Here is a 21,664-nt window from a genome sequence, read left to right on the forward strand (position 1 = left end):
TCTTTTTAATAAAATATAAAACAATTTTACTTCCTATTATTATTTAGAGAAAAAATCCTAAACAGCAGTGATAATTACTTCGAAAAATAACAAGGTTTTTGATTAAAAAAAATACTCAATTCGATCTTTGAGTTTTATTTTAAAGAGATTGATTAGCTTATTCATAAAAAAAGTCAATGTTATTTTTGTGGTACAGAGATTAATAAGTCCCAAAAAAAAGATATAGAATCGGGTTGAGTATTTTTTTTTAATCAAAGGTCTAGTAGTCCTTTCGAAGTAATTACGAGAAATCGAGTGGGGTATTCACTCTATTATTTATTATACAGTCAAAATTAAGGTGCAGTCAACGTTACGTAAAATTGATAATTTAGAGCTATTAGATGAAAATTTAGTCAAATTATTCAAATTATTTAATAATTTTCAACTATCAATTTTACATGAAGTTGACTGTACCTGAATTTTTATCTTATTATATTTTTATGATTTATTATATTATTCTGTTTTAAAAAAATAATAACTTAAAATAATTAATTTTAAATTAAAAAATAAATATATTTATATTATTTTTAAATTAAAAATAATATGAATAAGTAAAAATATTATTAGTAAAATTTTAATAGAATGGATGATATAATAATATTAAATCAATTTTAAGACGTTAAGTATATAAATAAAATAATTTAAATATTAAAAACAATTTTAATATTTATCTCAAATGTTAAAGATAGAAGTGATACTTTAGTCTAAACTAATTAAAGTAATAACTCTCTTTAATCTTTATTTTGGTATCTTGCACAGTTGTTATATGTTAACACTGGAAAAAAAGGTAAATTAATCATATATTTTATGCAGAATTTTTATTTTAGTTTATGTATAAGAAGAATAACAAAAAGCACACCAATGTCATAATATCATGTGTTGGATTGTTGGAATGCTGTAAAAGAGCTTTATACACACTAATCATAGTAATGATAAAAAGGTATGTCACTGGAATAATAATGCTACTAAATAAGTAAATATAAGGATAATAATACTTATTTGACAACTACATTTCCAATAACTACTAGTAATTAGAAGTGTTTTTTAGAAGATAGTTCTTGTATTTACAACACTATAATTAAGTGTATTGCATAAGAGTAATTATAAAAAAAAATTCTAAAGTTATCTTATTTAATTTAATATTTATAATTTTATATATATAAAACTTATAATTATATGTTTATTTTTTTTAATTATTCATTTATTTCAGTAATAATTAAAAATACAAAATAAAAAAAAAATTGAACATTAAAAAAAAAAGTAAAAAATAAAAGTTATGATTATCTTCTGTCTTCAAATTTTGATCACCAAACATTTTTGTTGCAAAATTATCCTTATAATTAATTGGGACAGAAAAATTTTGCAGTAATTTTTTCTTTGGGCTTCTGTGGGCTATATAGCCCCAAAGCTTGAAGCTCTTTTCATATATTTATTATACTGAATGATTTATTCAATTAAATGTGATTCACGAAAAAGGAAATTAAATGTGATTGAATTCTTAAACAATGGCTCATTTATTTCACCTACAGATCCTAGTTTGGCATATGGTTCAAGACTTCAAGGAATTGCAATCGGTATTTATTTTTTAAAAAATGAAGTCAAAATTATTAAAGAATACATGAATTTATTTATTTACTATTTAATTCACTGTAATTCATAATATATCAAACTTTTTATCTTGCCACTTAAATCATCAACTTGGTTACAAATTTAATAAATTTTCATATAACAACAATAATAATAGAGGGGAGAAAATTAAAGGAACTTGGGATTGAACATGTGGCTTATATTAATTTGAATACGATCTACACGGCTATGAATGCATGCCACAAAAAGTAAGAAGCTGAACCATATGTTGTTTTCATATCATACACACACTATACGAATTATTAAGTTTTGCTCAATGTTCATTGAAATTTCATCATCATAATAAGAGAGGAAACCATGTGAAAAGAAAGCATTATTTACTTACCATTCACCTTAATACGAATTGCTAAGCAATTTCTGAGAAAGAGAGAGAGAGGAAGAGGGGGGTTTCGAAAATCAAGATGCATATGTTCAATGATGCATCGCACACATTTTCACAGGATTTGCAAGATAAAATACATTTATGATATGATTGTTTAACGCGTTTAAGATTTTCATTAGTTAATATATAATTTGACACATCCAAGCTTCATTATTATTGTAAGTTTTGATGCGTCTACCTACTTCTTTTATTTTATTTGATATTTGTTTTGAATTTTGATCATCAACCATATCTTTTTATTCACCTTCTTGTTATTGCATGTCTTAGTGCTTTACTTATCTAAATAAAGAAAATTTGTCTTAATGTTTTGAACTGACTAGACTCTCCTAATTTGACTGCTTGATATAACACATGTTCAACTTAAAAGAGTAATTAATGGTATTACAATGAATTTAGTACTCCATTATTATGGAGGGTAATTCAATAAAATGGGTTCAGCTTAAAGATTAAAACCAGATATCGCATGTCTCTGCTACCAAATGATTACTTATAACAAATCCTAGTGATAAGAAAATCAGAAGGAAGATTTGATCACTTGCAGCACAGATCTAATTCATTGATGGGTATTAGGCTAATTTTTTGTTTGGTGACTTGACCATTAAAGAAAGAAAAATGAAAGACAAAAGGAAAAAGAGAGAGACAATCGACAACAAAGGAGGCTAAGAGCCTAATGCAGCAGCATCTTTTTTTTTAACTCTCTCTGAGATTAAGAGGAGCAGTACCGAGGACACTTTCTTGATCTGTCCCGGTCCGGACACGACGCTCCTCAATACTTGTTTGATATGCATGTTTTTTTTATTAAATTGTATTTTAATAAAAAATAAAAAAAATTTCTCTGAATACGTTTAAACACACCTAAATATCATCATGTATTAGCGTGTGTTCAACCTTATTCTTAATATATATTCTTGAAATGAGTTTAGAAATAGTATATATTATATTTTAAATACTTTATATCATAAAGAAAACATTAAAAATAATTAAAAATTAATTTATATTTTAATATCAGTAAAATATCAAAATACTATTACAATTTATTTAAAAAAAACTTTATATTTTATATATATATTGTGTCCCCATGTCTTATAAGAATTTTAAATTTGCGTGTCTCGTGTCGTATCATGTCCTGTGTCTGTGTCAGTGTTCATGCATCATAGAGTAACGCACAATATCTCTGTTTTTAGAGATTAGAAGAAGCTATTACTTGAGCTATAAATGAGAAAAATCAGTTTATCAAAAGACCAAAGATAAAAGAGACTGAAAATGGCATTGTTTCTTTGTCTCTATATCCACCAAAGAGTTGTTGAGAAAAGTGCCTCAGATATCCTAATATTTCTAATTATCCAATCTTTTAAGTTAGAAGAAATAGAATTTCTAAAAAAAGAGAGGCCTAATTTATGCTAAATAATATTGACATGATTACAATTCTTTATACAATGAACTATCGTTTCTGCTTTCTTATTACAGGAAAGACACAAATTTGGAATAGCAAGACCACATTGAGCTCAAAAAACAACAGTAGACAAAGCATCATGCATACATAAACAAATAAAAAACTTGATCTTTTTAGGAATCTTTAGCCGCCATATCCAATTCCAACTGGTATTCTAACCAATCAAACTTCGACTTAGCTAACCAATCATACCATCTTTTGGAAGAATAAATTTCCATAGAATTTCAAAACCAACTTAGAGTTAAATCGTCTTGCTTATTAGGATCGAAGCTAGAGATATTCATCTTAAGATTTTTAGTGAGAGAAGTATAACAATCACTCAGATGCCATTGAGAATTTTTTCAAAGATTAGTAATTGTAAAGTTTGAATCGGTGATGTGCACAAAAGGAATATTCTCAGCAAGATTCCCAATTGATTTCTACTTGTCAAACTAAAAAGACTGATCCAAAGGGTAATGCGCCAAAAATATTCATCTTTAAAATTCTCAAAATTTTAAATAATGATGCGTCAAATGTGAGAAGGATTCTTAGTATTAGATGCTGACTAAAGAAAGGAAGAGGAAAAATACTTAAAAAGGATCATTTGAACCCAAATTTTATCTTGGTAGTGGTGTATTTTTCAAATCAACTTTTCAAGTAAAGAAATAGTAATACAGTGAACATCTCTAATCCCTAAACCTCCATACTTTTTAGGAGTCATAACATTCTTTTGGCTAACCAGACTAAGAACATGGCCATTAAAAAAATTCTTCCATAAAAATTGCCTCATGACAGAATTAATCTTGTTGCACATATAATTAGGAAAGAGAAAAATTTGCATCTGATATATGGAAAGAGACAAAATCACAGACTTAATGAGGTATATCCTGCCAACTCTATTAAGTAATTTGTCTTTTCAATCCGCAAGCTTGGAACTGATTTTGTCAAGGACACTTTGAAATATAGATCGACTTACTCTTTGGTGACTGAGATTCACCCCTAAATAGCGATCGAGATTCTGCGTGAATCTAATAGAAGAAATGCCTGTAAATAACTCCCTTCTTGTATTAGACACACTTTTAGAGCAAAGAGCTTTCGACTTCTCAATATTAACCTTCACATCCAAAGCAAAACAAAAGAAATTAATAACATTCATGATGAAATGAACTTAACTCTTAGATGCTTTACAAAAAAGCAAGAGATCATCTACAGACATAACACGAGAGATGCATGGGCCCCTTTAAAAATAGCCGTCGGCTTCTAAAGACAATTTGAAACTTGTTTGTTGATAAAGCAAGCAAGCCACCCCATGAACAAAACAAATAAATAGGGAGACATTGGGTCTTCTTGTCTGAGACCTCTATAAGAAGAAAAACTAGGGGTGTTCACGGGTCGGATTGGATCGGATAAGGCATTTTTTGAGAACAGAACCGAACTAATCCAAACTGATTAATCCCAGATTGAATTGGTTCGAGTGATCGGGTATCTATTTAAATCTTAAATTTGAAAAAAATTAAAAAGAATTCGGAGAAAAGGAAAAAAATTTCAGCAGCAAAATTTAAAAATAGATATGATCAATTTTAGCAAAGTTAAAATAAATCATATTCATACTCAGATTTTTTTAGATTCATAGAATATCATTCTTAAACCAACAGATTTACAGAAATTAATCAACAAATTCACAAACAGACTCACAAAAAATCACTAATAACAGAAGAGAACATTAACCCTAAACCAACTGACTGACAAAATTTAATAATCATAGTCACAAAAAATAAAAGAGAACAAATAAAAAATGAAAAAGATTGTTGAATCACTGAAGTAGAAGAAGATTTTTGAAGCATTAAAGCAGAAGAAGAGTCGATGGTGAAAACGACGCTAACGGATATGACGACGCTGCCAGAGAATACGATGCTGGTGGAAACGACGATGCTGCTGACAGAGACGATGCTGACTCCAATAAACATGCTGATGGAGATGATGATGGAGAGGAAGCTGCTATGAGGAAGTTGCCGCCGATTTGCGAGGGTGAGTAACGGTGAAAAAGCTTTACTAGAATTCTTCTTTTGGGAGAGAAATACGATGGGTATGGGTGGGAACTGGGGAGGCTGCAATGGATTTAGAGTTAGGTTAATAATCAATAAAAGTTATATATATTTTAAATTTATATCTTTTTTAATTTAATTAATACGGATTGGTTTTGGTTCCGCACCCCCAAAATCATTACCTGAGCTAATTATTAGAGAGTATCATTAGTTCGGTTCGGGTTGTATCTGATTACCCATTAGTTTCAGAAGTAATTTAATTGGTTTGGTTCGAATTTGGATGGGTAATCGAGTACCCGATACCCGTAAACAACCCTAAGAGAAACCATCCAGCTTGGACCCATTTCACATAATAGATAGAGAAGAGGACCAAACACAAAGCATAATGAGCCAAATGGTAGAAGAAAGAAATCTAAAAATCACTAAGGTGTGCTCCAAAAATCTCCAATTAACTCTATCATATGCTTTCTCAAGGTCAATCTTGAATGCTAAAGTTCCCTTCTTGGATTTAGTTTTCTTCATAAAATGAAGAACTTCTTGGGTGATGATAATATCGTCTGTAGTTTCTCTTCTCAAAATAAAGCCACCCTAAGATGATTAATAATGACATTGGTATTAATCTTATAAAAAAATATTGCATAATGGGCCTAAACTCCTTAAAATGAGTAGGAGAGGAGACTTTGGGAATCAACACAATAAGGTCTCTAAAAGAGAATGGTGAAAATGAATACTTCGAAAGGCATTATTAACTAAAGACCAAATGTCATAATGTACCACACTCCAATTTCTTATAGAAAGCAACTTGAAACCCATCAAGACCAGGAGCCTCTAGAAGGCTCATGCTACAAAGAGTTGCTTTAACCTCTTTTATAGTAACTAGCGCAGTAAGATTCGCATAGGCCTCTCTACTCAAAAAAGGTAAAAGATAGTCTCCTAAGATATATAAATTAACATCCACCATTGAGCAAAAAGGAAATTGAAAGAAAGATCTTGCTTCTTGTTGAAGAATGATGTTATCGATTTTTCAACTCTCATCATTAAGAAATATGCCATGGATTTTATTCTTCTTTTTTCAGACCAAAGTTTTGAGATGGAAAAATTGTTTCTATCACCAAACTTAATCTATTGTTCTATAGATTTCTGCACCCAAAAAAGTCCTTTCTATAATAACACAGTATTATATTGTTCGAGCATTTCTTTCTCTTTGATTCTCAAAGAAAGAATACCCATAACCTCCAACATTTTTTGAATGAGATTAATATGATTTTTTAACTTGTGCATCTTAGCAAAGATATTGCCGAAAAATTTTGAATTGAACTCCAAAGAGCACTTCTAGATATCTTTCAAACAATTAATAATAGAAGGGGAACTACACTTCCAAGCTTGCTGCACTATGCCTTGGTAAGAAGGGTGAGTAGTCCAAGCAACTTAGAATCTAAAAGGTCTCTCCCTTTTTGGTTGAGGCATAGCTAAGGAGCACAAAAGGATAGACAATGATTAGAATGAAAACGACAAAGGACTTCAGAAAAATTAAAGCTTCGAAAAAGATACTATACCAAGCAAAATTAGAAATAATCCGATCTAGTCTTTTGGCAATGTTTCTAATCCCTAAATTCTACGATACCAAGTAAAAGACCTTCCAAAACTAGGAATCTCTAAAAGATCACAATAATCCATCGTCTGGACAAATTGATTAACATGAGAATTATAAAAATTACCTCCTGTTACGTTTATAGGTGACATTATTTCATTAAAATTTTCAAGTAAAATCCAAGGGCTATTACGGTTGTCAGCTATATATTGAATGTGCTCCAAAAGAAAGGCATGAGATGCAGGTGCTGCATAACTACTTTGAGTTACCAACATTAACGTTTATAGTTAAACACTGTTCAAAAACTCTAAAAATTTGACAATTGAAAGAATTATTAGATGAAAGAAATAATATACCACCCTTGTGGCCACTAGCCTCCACAATACCCACAGCAAAATAACCAAGATTATTCCAAAAACGTTGCATATTAGCAAAAGAAATATGAGTTTCAACTAAAATCAGAAAAAAAAAAGTGAACATTTTTTTATTAACTGCTTACAATAAACTCCAGTCATTTTATTAGAAGCTCCTCTAACATTTGAAACTAAAATATTAAAGACACTATCCATAGAAAAAATAACAAAAAAGGAGAAAACTTTATAGTTAACATGGGCCTAAGTTTTGATGCTTCCTTTACGCCATTTGAACAGTCACCCTCACACCTCCACATTGATTACTTAAATGCCCATTTTAGGAACTGAGCAAACTAGCAGCGATGGTGAATTCTTTAAGGAAGGAGGTTTTCAATGTTTGTACTTGTTATTAGTGATGGGTGTTACCTAGTTAGGTTGAGTAGCATCCCCAACCTATCTCTTCCAAAAGCTGATATAGAGAAATTATCATGTGAGAAAGAGATATTATTCTTCGAGGAAGAGGTTGGTCCCTTGAAGTGGCTTTGTTTACAAGTTTAAAACTAAATTTAGAGTCCTGATTTGTCAAAGCAACACCAACATGAAAAAGGATCTTAGACCCATTCCTTGAAGAAGAGGAAGTTGAGTTTTGTTGCATGGTGGTCTCCCTTACTTTGGTCCACCTTAGTTTTTTCTTTATGCTTTACTTCAACCTAACCCTCATTACTTGCAAGCAATCACTCACGTTAAATGCATCCAGATTCTCCACTACAATCTTCTCCAAAATCATTTTGTCTACAATCTTCTCCAAATTTAAATCAACATTATTAGAATCTTGATTCTTTCCAAATTCAAAGACAGGTATCGGATTTGGCTGCCATCACCATCACATATCCTTCATGCATCTTGAGATTTTCACAATTATTAATATTAATACCTTAATTGCTAACAAGAACTTTCTTCTTGCAATCACTTATGATATGTCTATAGCAATTGCATGCTTCACACATCAATTGAAGACTTTCATACTCAATCGAATACTCAACACCTTAACAACAATATGCACAACCAGAGTCTAAGATTAACTTCAATAGATGCTCGTGCGAACTTTTCTCACTTCGTAGAGCTGATGGCAAGATTGACCATAAGGTTGCGTTTGGTATAGGATATTAGGACTGAGACTTGGAGACTAGGACTTAGTATTATATTTGGTAGTCAAAGATTGGAACTAAAATTTCAGTCCTGAGGCACAAAATTCCAATCCCTTCAATATTTTCAAAAAGTAAGGACACACAAGACTAAAAATTTTGGAGACGGAGACTAAAACTTTAATATTTTTTTCTTAAATACTCTTATTATTTTTTTATTCTTCCAAGTATACCCCAAGTTCATATTAGAACTTCTTTCTCCTTTGAACAATGTTCTTCCTATCAATGCAGAAGCCAGGAGATGGTGTGGCGCCAACAATGACATCCCTTTCTAGCTTAACCAGCTTGCTAGAATCGGTTCAAATCTAAAGCTTCTTTATGCAACAATGTTTTATTTTGTTTGACCCTGGCTAACCCCATTCCACATCCCCCATCGCTAATCTCCTCAAGGACGAGCTCTCTTACAGCAACAGCAGCTACTACTAGCGATTTATCGAAGGCTGAAAACAAAGCACGATCATCTTATGCGACATTGTGATGATGATAATGGAGGTTTGTGTTTTAAGATCAAAACTTTGTCAAGAAATGAATGGATTCAAACGTGGGTTTCCAATGATAAGGTTAAGTGTCTTGAAATGATTGATCTTATGAAATATTGAAAAAGATTGGGGAAGGAGAAGTGAAGAGACGAAGAATCCCTTGAGTCCAAGGAGGAAGAGATAAACAAAAGGGGTGTGGATTAAGTTTATTTTTAGTTAATAAGGGTATTTAAGTAATTTTATTTATTTTAGTATTTATATTTATTTTAAACTAAATAGGATATTGAGACATAATTTAATTTTATACACTTTATACTAAAAACAATACAAAGACTAAAGTCTCTGTCTTCAGCCTCTATCCCTCAACTTCTGTTTCTCAATCTCAATCTCTCTTTTTTTTAACAAGAGAGCTCAACACAATAAGTGGAGGAAGAACAACAACAAGCAAATAAAAAGTTAAAAAAGAAAAAAAAATTGCAAAAAAAACTCATCAACCATTTTTTATGCTCCTCCTTTTTATAGTGTACTCTTGATTTTGTACTCCTAATTTTGTACTCGTAGAAACATCTTCAACCACTCCAATCTTACTAAAATTCTGTCAATCCAATTACAAGATTGCTAAACGGAATCTTCTTTTATCCCATTCTTACTAAAACTCTGTTAATCTGACAGCATCCTTTCTCCCATCCACCTGCACAATCTCGTTGAGGTCTCCCATAAAGGCTAACATAACTCTGCAATATAACTCAATTTCTCCCACACAGCAAATTTCTCTTCTCTTGTATGAACTCCATACACCACAGAAAGCATAATTGAAATTATTTTTAGTAAGACCCCTTCAACACACAACCAAAACTCCCCTTTATGACAACGACTCATTTTAAACATTATTTCATCCCAAATTAACAGTAAACCACTTGAGGCACCCTCCGACTCAACATATTCTCATCCCGCAGTATCACTCTCCCGAATTCTTATTACATCAAACTTCATCATTACCCGCCACATAATCTCAAACAAGCCCAACGTATTTAACTTAAATTTTTCTTGAGGTTTTTGACCATGCTCAATTTTTCATCACCCATTAACCCCCTAACATTCTAAGAACAAATTATTTTAATAAATTATTACACACCTTTTTTTATTTTTGGGCCTGCAGCATATTGCTTTCTCTTTCTGTTTTGCCAATCTTCTTTTCTGAGCAATTTTTTCATTCTGTGCTTGGAGAATAGCCATAATATCATCTTCTTCATTGTATAAAATTGCACATGATTCCAATGCGAGATCCTAAATTTTTCTATTTTCAAGCATCTGTTCCTCCAAAATATTATTTTTGTTTCCCTTACTTCCTTCATTCTTGTCCGAACCACCATCATCAACCACCCTCTTCCCAACTACATCTTCATCCTCTTTGTCAAAGTTGTTCCCTTTGTGCCGAAACCCATGCCACTATTATTCACAATGTCATCCCTATCACGCGTTCCTTCATCAACGTCTCCTGCACCATCATCATTAACATACACACCCAACCCACCAGTTCCTCCATTCAATATCACCGCCGGGAGAGTAGCAGTTTGGTTCTCCACCACCAACTCTTCCTCGATCTCACGACCCAACATAGGTGGCGTCAGGGTTGCGCATTTTCCTTGCCACGTTGAACCTCCTTTACCATAGTCAGTCTTTAGCTTTCCTCTTTCAACACCGATTCGGTCTCCCTCGATCTTCTCTGCGCCGGTTTCCAGTGCAAGTTTTGCAAATGCAGCTTCCTGCACACTTGTCGTAGACCCTTCTCTAGCGTGGCCATTCCTATCGTGAAAACTGTGCTCTATTTCCATCAAACCTGACTCGGATTCTAGACCCAATCAACATCACTGAAGCGATTGATTGACAAAGCCGGGTCCAAAGATCCTTCTCTATCTGTTTTGGACATCTTTGGATTGTTGGGCCTAGCACCAAGCCTACAAAGAACCTTCTTTTTCTTATTCTTTTTGTCCCTCATTTCTAATCCATTAAAGTTACCTTCATAAATCCATGTTACTGTATCTTCAAAATCAGCTTCATAATTAATTTGATCACATCCCACACAATCTGCTCTCCCTTCAATTCCTTTATAAATTGGTTGATATGTTACCGTTTTTACCTGATTTTGTTTTGAATGATCATTAATCGACTCATTCAAAATAATTTCAAGAATTACCAACCTGCTCTTATCTTCTCCGTCTTCCCTCAGCTCCCCCATCACCACATCGCCTGCCTGGTCGTTGAAAACTACCGATTTTGTAACCCGTGCACTCCTTAAGCTCATACCCGCACACTCCCTTTCCACAATTGTTCTTCGTTGTTCACAACTATAGTCACCTTTTTCATTAGCTTCTTCATAACAATTCAATCCAAAAGCCTCCCATCCCACTTCTTTCACTAGCACATCGAATCCACTGATACCTATTGTGATATGGACCCATTCATTAATCATATCCATGATCAATTTGCACTCGTCCAACACTAAAAAATATGCACAATTCTGTCACTTTGTCACAACCGACTACTTCCCCCCATTGGCCTCCTAACATACTAAAGGTATCTACTGACCAAGCATGTAACGGAACCTCGTAACATTCTAACCATACTCTTCGAGTTTCACATTGCTCTGTCTCATCCCATCTCCATATACTATGGAAGAATTGCAAAAGACTATGCATTTTAAACATATATGCTTCTTCCGCATTCAATACAGAATCAAAAGTCAAAAGAACTTTATATGCTCCCAGTTCCCGTACTTGGACAACTTGAGGCAGGTTTTTTCCAATCATCTTTTTCAAGGAACTTAAATCAATTGCCTTTGTCGTACTGCTGACCAGACTTATCTGTAGCCACTCCAGATTCTCTTTCACCACTTTCACTTTCTTTTTCCACCCATTTCCATGCGAGTTTGGTTCTTTTTGGTGTCTTGTTAGTTTCTTTACTTGCCTTTGGTTATCTCCTTCCTAAGGCTGAGAATTTGTCTTGTTCCGACTATCACCTCCTTCCTGAGTTGTCTTTTGGACCTTTGTCTCAGTTGTTCGTCTATACTTCGCTTCTCCCACGTACACAATCTTCCCTCTCAACCTCATACGATTTATTTCTGTTATAGCCTTTAGAGCTCCACCTTTCGTTGTGTATCGGATGAACGCAAAAACATACATATTACCACTTTTTTGTTTTCATGATACATAAATGTCGTTAATGCGTCCAGTCAAATTAAACAGATGGAATAATTCATTCTTCGAAATATTTTCGGGAAGATTATCAACAAAGATGGAAAAAGACTCATTTTCCAACCGTTGATACTCTTCTCGATTCCAAATCCTGTGATCTTTTACATGTTCTCTAGTTCTAACCCACTCTGTGTTTCTCATCCTCTGTTTCACTCCTTCTCTCATCTCTCACTCCTCAATCTCAATCTCTCTTTCAAATACATCCTAATAGATTTCTCAATAATGAATATGATCCTATTCATCGTCTTATCATCGAAGGCCTTCAATTTTAATCTATAACATAGTAATCCCAAAAGACCCTTCTCTTAACTGAAAAGATGGGTACCAAAATTTTACCACAACATAATGACCATTAATCATCTATAGACCACTTGTTAAGACTTTATCTTTTTCCTCCCGTAGATTAAACTTCGCCAAAAAATACATTAAAAATTGAAGTAATAATTATTTATTTTAAAACAAAGAAAGTATATAAATTTTCATCAAAATCAACAAATAGATATATTTTTGGGCAGTTATGTAAATATAATTGTATAAATACAAAATCTATCCTCTCCAGAATACATCTAATTATTAGTTATAAAATATTAGAGATATCATAAATTTATAATGGTTGTCAAATAACATTACTATTTACTTTACTCATAGATATCAAGTCATGTAGTTCAACTTGCTGCGGATTAATCAATTAACTCTTGATGGGACTTGATAATATCTCTATTTTAAACTAATTATTATTTTTATCATCCATTGATTAAATATTAAATGATTTAATATTCATTTTGGACATTAAAATTTATAAAATTTTGGTCCAGTTATCCTATCTGTTGAAAGCTTATAATTTAGTAATATTAATTTTTTGGTATATTGAAGACCATATGTATTAATACAGTAATATTAATTTTTTAATATATTTTAAAAAAATTAAAGCGATAATTAGTTTAAAATGATTGTAGGAGTATTTTAACAGTAAGATGAATGAAGGTGCATGGAGAATGATGGAAACTCGAAACATGCAATTGACTAAAGTTGTTGACTAGAGGTTGACCGTGGACCACACACCTCAGCGTGGCAGTAACGGGTAACAATGTAACATGAATGCCTTTTGCGTGAACAAGAAGAAACAAAATCTTTTTCGCTTTGCTTTTGTTTTATTTTTTTATTATTATTATTTTTTATGTTCCATAAGAAAAAAAGAAAAAAAATAATGTGAAAAGAATAATTAACAAAAATATTTGGCATGCCGCCGAATGAAAAGGAAAAGGAGCGTATTTCCAAATTAATATGATTGTTACCCCCTCCACGATCGAACCATGGTTTACGTTAAAATAAAAAATAAAAAAATATTAAAAAATAAGTAAAATTTATTATTTTTTTATCAATAGTTAGTTATTAATATCTAAAAATATGTGCTAAAAATATTATTAGATTATTTTAATAAAATTGATAACTAGAAATAATAATTAAAAATAATAATTTAGTGGATCTATAAATATTTTTTGTAAAAAAAGTTACAAGCATACATATATTGATATATAAGATATAAGATTGTTACGGATCCGACCCACGGATCCCAGATCCAAGGTTAGGCCCAAACCCGGTACCACGGGTCTAACCCGTCTCTCTCCTGGAAGGCCCAAAAATCGGTCTTCTAGAACTCCTAACCGACTTTCGAATTCAAACATCTTCCTTATCTTAGCCAAATAAAGATAAGATAAGATAAGATACTCACGGACGCCTATAAATTGAGGACCCAAGCCCCTTTAGGTATTCATTCATTCCTCACATCTTATACCTCTCAGATCCATTCTGACTTGAGCGTCGGAGTGTCTTTGCAGGTACCTCCCCCCATTGCTCCACGGAAGCGATCCGGCATCCGCCTCAACCCGCAAGTTCCCGATCCATCTCTCAACCCGTACCAGAAACATCTTGTACATTGGCGCCGTCTGTGGGGACCTTGCGCCGGCCGAGCCGGATGGGAGACGTTCTAGAGAAACCCCCTCAAGCCAGGATGACTCCCGACCGCTTCATCCGAACCCGGAACACCAGGAGGTCACAAACCAAGCAAGAATAGCAAGTACTGTCCACCACGCGAACGACCACGTCGCCACGAAACAACGACCTCCCGAGAAAACTATGGACAAAGCGGCACAGATCATCCAAGATCTCTGCCTCCGAGTCCAGGAGCTCGAAGGCAAATTGACCAATAAAGAAAAACACAGTAACGAACACGGAAGCCAGGCAACTTCCAGATCAAGATCTCGCCGCGGCAGGACACCGAACCGACGACACAATAGGAGAAACAGCCGCAGTACCTCACGCGACCACGGGCGCGAGACATCACCAGAACGACGATACAACAAGAAGCACAACCATAGCACTTCCCAAGATCTAAGTCATCAACATGACTCAGACGAAGATCGGAGGTACCGAAATACCAAGCGCACAAAAAACGACCACACAATAATGGGAGCTACACCCTTCACAGAAAGAATCCTAAGAGCAAAACTCCCCAAAGGCTTCGACAAACCTACCGATATGAAGTACGACGGAACCAAGGATCCTCAGGAACATCTAACGGCTTTTGAGGCCAGAATGAACCTAGAAGGAGCAGCCGATGCGGTCCGATGCAGAGCCTTCCCAGTAACCCTTGCGGGGCCGGCAATCAAATGGTTCAACGCCCTCCCAAACGGGTCCATAGCCAGTTTCCACGACATAACACGAAAATTCATGGCCCAGTTCACCACTAGGATCACTAAAGCCAAACACCCCATCAGCCCACTGGGGGTCACACAAAAACAAGAAGAATCCCCAAGAAAATACCTCGATCGCTTCAATGACGAATGTCTAACGGTCGACGGGCTCACCGATTCCGTCGCAAGCCTCTGTCTAACCAACGGGCTCATGAACGAATATTTTCGCAAACACCTCACCACCAGACCAGTATGGACCATGCACGAGATCCAGAACGTCGCCAAAGACTACATCAATGACGAAGAGGTCCGCCAGGTCGTCGCCGCCCACAAACGGCAGCACGACAACACCCAACACGGCAACTCGACTTTCCGCCATAACCCGCCACCCAGAGAGAATCAAAAGGACCACCCCAGACTGACAAACACAAGCCGACCGCCGAGAATAGGCAAATTCTCTAATTACACGCCCCTAACAGCACCAATTACCGAGATATACCACCAAATAGCAGATCGAGACATCATTCCGAAAGCCCGACAACTCAAAGAAAGGACGGGAGGCAACAAAACCCTCTACTGCGACTACCACCGAGGTTACGGTCACAAAACACAAGATTGCTTCGACCTTAAAGACGCCCTCGAACAAGCCATACTAGACGGCAAACTTCCAGAATTTGCCAAAATCATCAGAGAACCAAGACGTGTGGAAAGAGACAGGTCACCGGAAAGAGAAGGGCGTAACCTGAGAACTCAAAAGCAACCCAGGGAAAGCCCAGAGGAAGACCCGACCATCATAGTAAACGTCATCACAGGAAAGGACGTGCCAAGCAAGTCAAAACTAACAATGAAAAAAGATCTAAAAATAATGGCTGTCAGAAACTAAGCTTCAACCACTGCGACCGACAATACGATAACCTTCTTACCAGAGGATTGCCAGCACGGCACCTCGGTCGAAGATGCCCCCTTCGTCATCTCGGCTAGAATCGGAACAGGACTAGTGCGAAGGATACTGGTGGACACCGGGGCAGACTCGAATATCCTTTTTCGAGGTGCCTTCGATAAACTCGGGCTCCACAACAACAACCTCCAAACACACCGCAACGGCGTCACGGAATTCGGAGACAACTTTCTCAAACCAGATGGCTCAATCACCCTTCCCATCACCATAGGAACGAGCAGCCAGAAGAAGACAATCCTATCTGAATTTGTAGTCCTAAAAGACTCCACGGCCTAGAATGTGATCCTCGGAAGAAAAACAATCAATGACTTCTCTGCAGTCATCTTCACCAAATACCTCCTCATGAAGTTTAGAGCCGACGACGGCTCCGTCGGCACCATCCACGGGGACCGAGAAGTCGCAGCCGAATGTGACAACGCCAGCCAAGCCCTAAGAAAGAAATCCCGAGACGCGGCCGGGATATTCCTAGCCGACCTGGATGCTCGACAAGACGGCCAACCCAGGCCAGAGCCAGAAGGAGACATGGAAAAGCTACAAATAGGGCCAACCAAAGAGGAATACACCTTCATTAATAGGAACCTCCCATATGATCTTAAAGAAGAACTCTCCCAACTCCTAAAACGAAATAGAGACCTATTCGCATTTACACTAGCCAACATGCCGGGAATAAACCCCGACCTAATGTCTCATCGGCTAGCCGTAGACCCCAAAGCCAAACCAGTGGCACAAAGGAGACGAAAAATGTCACCAGACCGAGCCGCCGAGGTCAAAAGGCAAGTTAAAGCCCTACTCGAAGCCAACTTCATCCGAGAACTCCCCTACACGACCTGGCTAGCCAACGTCGTGCTAGTAAAAAAATCTAATGGGAAATGGCGTATGTGCGTCGACTACACGTACCTCAACAAAGCCTGTCCGAAAGACGCCTTTCCCCTACCAAACATCGACGGATTAGTAGACGCCGCATCCGGTCACCGATATCTCAGCTTCATGGACGCATATTCCGGCTACAACCAGATCCCGATGCACCGACCAGACGAAGAGAAAACAGCATTCATCACCCCAGATGGGACGTACTGCTACACAATGATGCCTTTCGGACTGAAAAACGCCGGAGCCACCTATCAAAGACTCGTCAACAAAATATTTCAAAACCTATCCGGAAGCAAATTAGAAGTCTACATAGACGACATGCTCGCCAAAACTGAATCCGACGAACAACTCACCAACGACCTCAAGGTCATAATGAACACCCTACGAAAGAACCAAATGCGACTCAACCCGGCAAAATGCGCCTTCGGGATGGAGGCAGGAAAGTTCCTCGGCTTTATGATCACGCAATGAGGAGTTGAAGCAAACCCGGAGAAATGTGGCGCCATCCTCGAGATGACGAGCCCAAGGAACCTTAAAGACATCCAAAAGCTTACCGGCCGATTGACGGCGTTATCACGTTTTCTCGGGGCATCGGCCCAAAAAGTGATCCCTTTCTTCAAACTGATGAAAAAAGGAGGGTCCTAACGGAACCACCAGTCCTCACCAAACCCCAGACAGGGGAAACACTCTACCTATACCTTTCCATAACGGAAGAGGCACTCGCGGCAGCACTCATCCGTGAAAAGGAGAAAAAAGAACAGAAGCCCGTATACTTCATAAGTAAAGTCTTACAAGACTCGGAAACTCACTATTCACGCTTAGAAAAGCTAGCTTTCGCACTCCTTACAGCCTCCCGGCGCCTCCGACAATACTTCCAAGCTCATTCCGTGACGGTACGAACCGACCAAGCGGTCAAGCAGGTCTTACAGAGACCCGACCTAGCGGGAAGAATGCTAGCATGGTCCATCGAGCTATCCCAGTTCCAGATTAAGTTCGAACCCCGAAACGCAATCAAAGCTCAAGCCATGGCCGATTTCATCGCCGAGATGACTTCGGGGAAGCTCACCCCCGAATCGTGGAAACTGCATGTCGACGGCTCGTCAAACGTCACCTACGGAGGTGCCGGAGTCATACTCGAAAATCAAAATGGGATCACAATCGAACAATCAGTACGATACGAATTTCCAGTATCGAACAACCAAGCAGAATATGAGGCCCTCTTAGCAGGCCTAACCCTAGCCCGGGAAGTCGGAGCAAAGGTCCTAGAGGTAAATACCGATTCGCAGATAGTCAGCTCCCAAGTTAACGGAGACTACCAGGCACGAGACCCCCTACTCCAACAATACCTCACCAAGGTAAACAAACTGAAAGAAGGATTCGAACACATTACCATACAACATGTTCCCAGGGAACGAAATGCCAGGGCAGACCTACTCTCCAAACTAGCCAGTACCAAACCAGGACACGGTAACGAATCGCTAATCCAAGAAGTCGTTAGGTCGCCCTCCGTGTCAACAACAACCAACGCTCATCTGACATCCTCGAAACAAGAATCATGGACCTACCCTATCCTACATACCTCCTCGACGGAACTTTGCCGCCGAACCCGAAAGAGGGAAAACGGATAAAAAGGGAAGCCGCCAACTACACCGTCGTCACAGGACCACTATACAAACGCGGATTTTCGCAACCCCTACTCAAATGTGTCGAACCCGGAGACACGGAGTACATACTCCACGAAATCCACGAAGGCTGCTGCGGTCACCACGTCGGAGGTAAAACATTAGCCCAAAAAGTCATCAGGGCAGGCTACTTCTGGCCTACAATTATCCGAGACTCCATACAATTAGTAAAAAGCTGCGACAAATGCCAAAGGCACGCCAATATCCACCAAGCCGCCCCACACCAACTCAACACCATATCGGCAGAACGACCATTCGGCACTTGGGGGATCGACCTCGTCGGGCCCTTCCCTACGGCACCCGGCCAACTCAAGTATCTCATTGTCGCCATTGATTACTACACCAAATGGATCGAAGCCGAACCCCTGGCCTCCATCACGGCAGCCCAGTGCCGCAGATTCCTCTGGCGATAGATCATCACCCGGTTTGGGATCCCCGAGATCGTTATTTCGGACAACGGAACCCAGTTTGCCAACAAAAAATTCAGAGAATTTTTAGAAGGGCTACACATATCCCATCGCTTCAGCTCGGTGGAACACCCCCAAACAAACGGACAGGTGGAATCCGCAAACAAAATAATCGTTAAAGGACTCAAAAAACGGCTCGACGAAGCCAAAGGACTGTGGGCAGACGAACTAGGAACAGTCTTATCGTCATACCGAACCATACCCCAAACGACCACGGGAGAAACACCTTTCCGATTAACATACGGTGTGGAAGCAGTCATCCCGGTAGAGATAGGAGACCCGAGCCCCAGGAAAACGGTCAGAGGTAACGACGAGGAAGCAGAACGAGACCTCATTGACGAAGAAAGAAGCATAGCTCACATCAAAGAGTTAGCCCTAAAATAGAGAATCAGCTTAAGATACAATCATGGCATCGTCCGACGAGAATTCGCAACCGACGACCTCGTCCTACGGCGAAACGATATTGGTCCCCCGACCCCAGGAGAAGGGAAACTCACTCCCAACTGGGAAGGGCCATACAGAATCAAGGCTCTAATTGGAAAGGGAGCATATAAACTCGAACGGCTTAACGGCGACGATGTCCCGAGGACATGGAATGCCGCCAACTTACGGCGATACTACACTTAGACCGACCTAACTAGGTCGCCTCCCTTATTTTTATTTTTATTGTTTATATTTTTACTTACCCTTCCATTTTACGATTCCTAAATCTTTTAAATTTTCGCTTAAGTATCAGTCTCGGGTACTCTTTCCCGCCTTCAACGGAGGGTTTTAATGAGGCCCAACCATCAATAAAAATTCCATTTTAACAGCTATTTCTCTCTCTCTCTAAATGTCCTAAATACGAAACAAGGACACGGCCACGACTGGGGGACTGATCACCCCCCAGGCCCAACACACGGATATCCACGCAGAACCCGACCAAACGACGGTCCAAGGGAGCAAATAAAACACCAAAGGAATAGCTTAAAACGGAACATACAAAAGGCCCGGACGGCCAAAAAATACCATAAAACGGAATATACAAAAAAGGCCCGGACGGCCGAAGAAATACCATTACGCGGAAATACAATGTTACGAAATACCAAAATACACGGCCCTCGGCCATCCAAAATACTCAAAACACAGTCAAAGTAAAATCCAAAAAGAAAGACAATGATAGAAGCTACTCGAGGTCGACAATCTGGCCGTCACGAACAGTCTTGAAAGCTCCCATCACGGATACATCCACACCCGGAGCCAGCACCAAAGCCTGAGCCCTCATCGTCTCCTCAGTAGCCGCAATCGCACCCTTTGCATCAGCAAGTAACTCCGTCTTCTCCTTCTTTAAGGCAGCAACCTCGGCCCTCAAAATCTTCGATTCGCCAAGAAGCACGGCCGCTTGGGAACCCGCATCAGAAGCCCGCTGACGCTCCTCTGCCAATTGAGAAAGAAGTGAAGTCTCAACCTCGGAAAGTCGGAGAATCTCCGCCCCGGCTTCCTCAGAGGACTTCACTGCCTTCTCCTTCGCAGCCTCGGTGGCCTCAAGCTTCTCCTTCAGCTTAGCCACCTCAGCCTGGGAATGGCAAAGTCTTTTATCCAACAAACCGACCTGACCTATCACGGGCTCAGCTTTCCAAACAACAACAGCGGAACGAAGGAGGGCACGATACACAGACTTGGCCTGGAATGAAACATCGCAGCCATCGAAAAACGGCTCTGTGCCAGGCATCAAGTGTTGATCAATGAAACCCGAAGCATCGAAACGTCGGTCCATCACACTAGGCACGACACCCTCCTCCTCAAAAGCCTCGCTGCTCGGTTCCTCGGGCCTCTTCCTCTTCCGGGAAGCCTCAGCAGCCGTGACCACAACGACCTCAGGCGAGTTCGCAGGACCCGGTGAAACCTGGGCATCGGCCTGCACACCCGAAGAAACTACCTCCTGAGAAACAGCCTGAAAATCCACAGCAGGATTAGAGACAGGAGTAGCCGGAGACGACGACCCCTCCTCCTGGCCCATCGCCGCCTTCAGCCTTGCCAACGAAGTCAAACCACCAGCCATCTCAACTGAAAAAAGAAGAAAAAATCCCAAGTTACAAAAACGGGAAAACAAATTAAAAAAAAGGACAGACACACACCAATGTACGTCCGACAAGCCTCAGGATCCCCCACAACGTCCCGAGGATTTAACGGACGCTCACCAAACAAATGCCACTAGCAATATCCTTATCCTCGGCAGATAAACCATCATAAGTAACCTTGGTCAAGACCGATGGCCCGGCGCCGAAATTTCAATAGGTCAGAAACCGGCGCTCACCCTCCAGCGTCAGCCAAAACAGATGATGCCCTTGACCAGGACGCACCTTAAAATACTCCCTCTTAAAACCATGAAAAGAATCCTCAAACAACCCAAAAATACAGCGATGAGGCTGAGCACGGAATGACATATACCCCTTCTTATGCTTCCCTTCCTTAGTTGGAAGAGTACATAAGAAAAGGAAGAGAAATACAGGAACAGACGTCGGAAGATCGAGATACTGGCAAACCAATTCAAAAGACCGCACGGCAGCCCAACTATTCGGGTGAAG

The 21,664-nt window shown here is 38.4% G+C and overlaps 1 protein-coding gene across 1 annotated transcript; it reads left to right on the forward strand.

Moving 5' to 3' along the window:
- The first annotated feature begins 16,420 nt into the window (after positions 1-16,420).
- Positions 16,421-18,576, forward strand: LOC140177188 (uncharacterized). Its single transcript, XM_072210083.1, has 3 exons — positions 16,421-17,045; positions 17,112-17,391; positions 17,583-18,576. The coding sequence occupies exons 1-3, from the start codon at positions 16,421-16,423 to the stop codon at positions 18,574-18,576; spliced, it is 1,899 nt and encodes a 632-aa protein (XP_072066184.1).
- Positions 18,577-21,664: the final 3,088 nt, after the last annotated feature.

This window comes from Arachis hypogaea, chromosome 2 (genome assembly GCF_003086295.3).
Source record: "Arachis hypogaea cultivar Tifrunner chromosome 2, arahy.Tifrunner.gnm2.J5K5, whole genome shotgun sequence".
In the NCBI taxonomy this organism is placed as follows: domain Eukaryota; kingdom Viridiplantae; phylum Streptophyta; class Magnoliopsida; order Fabales; family Fabaceae; genus Arachis; species Arachis hypogaea.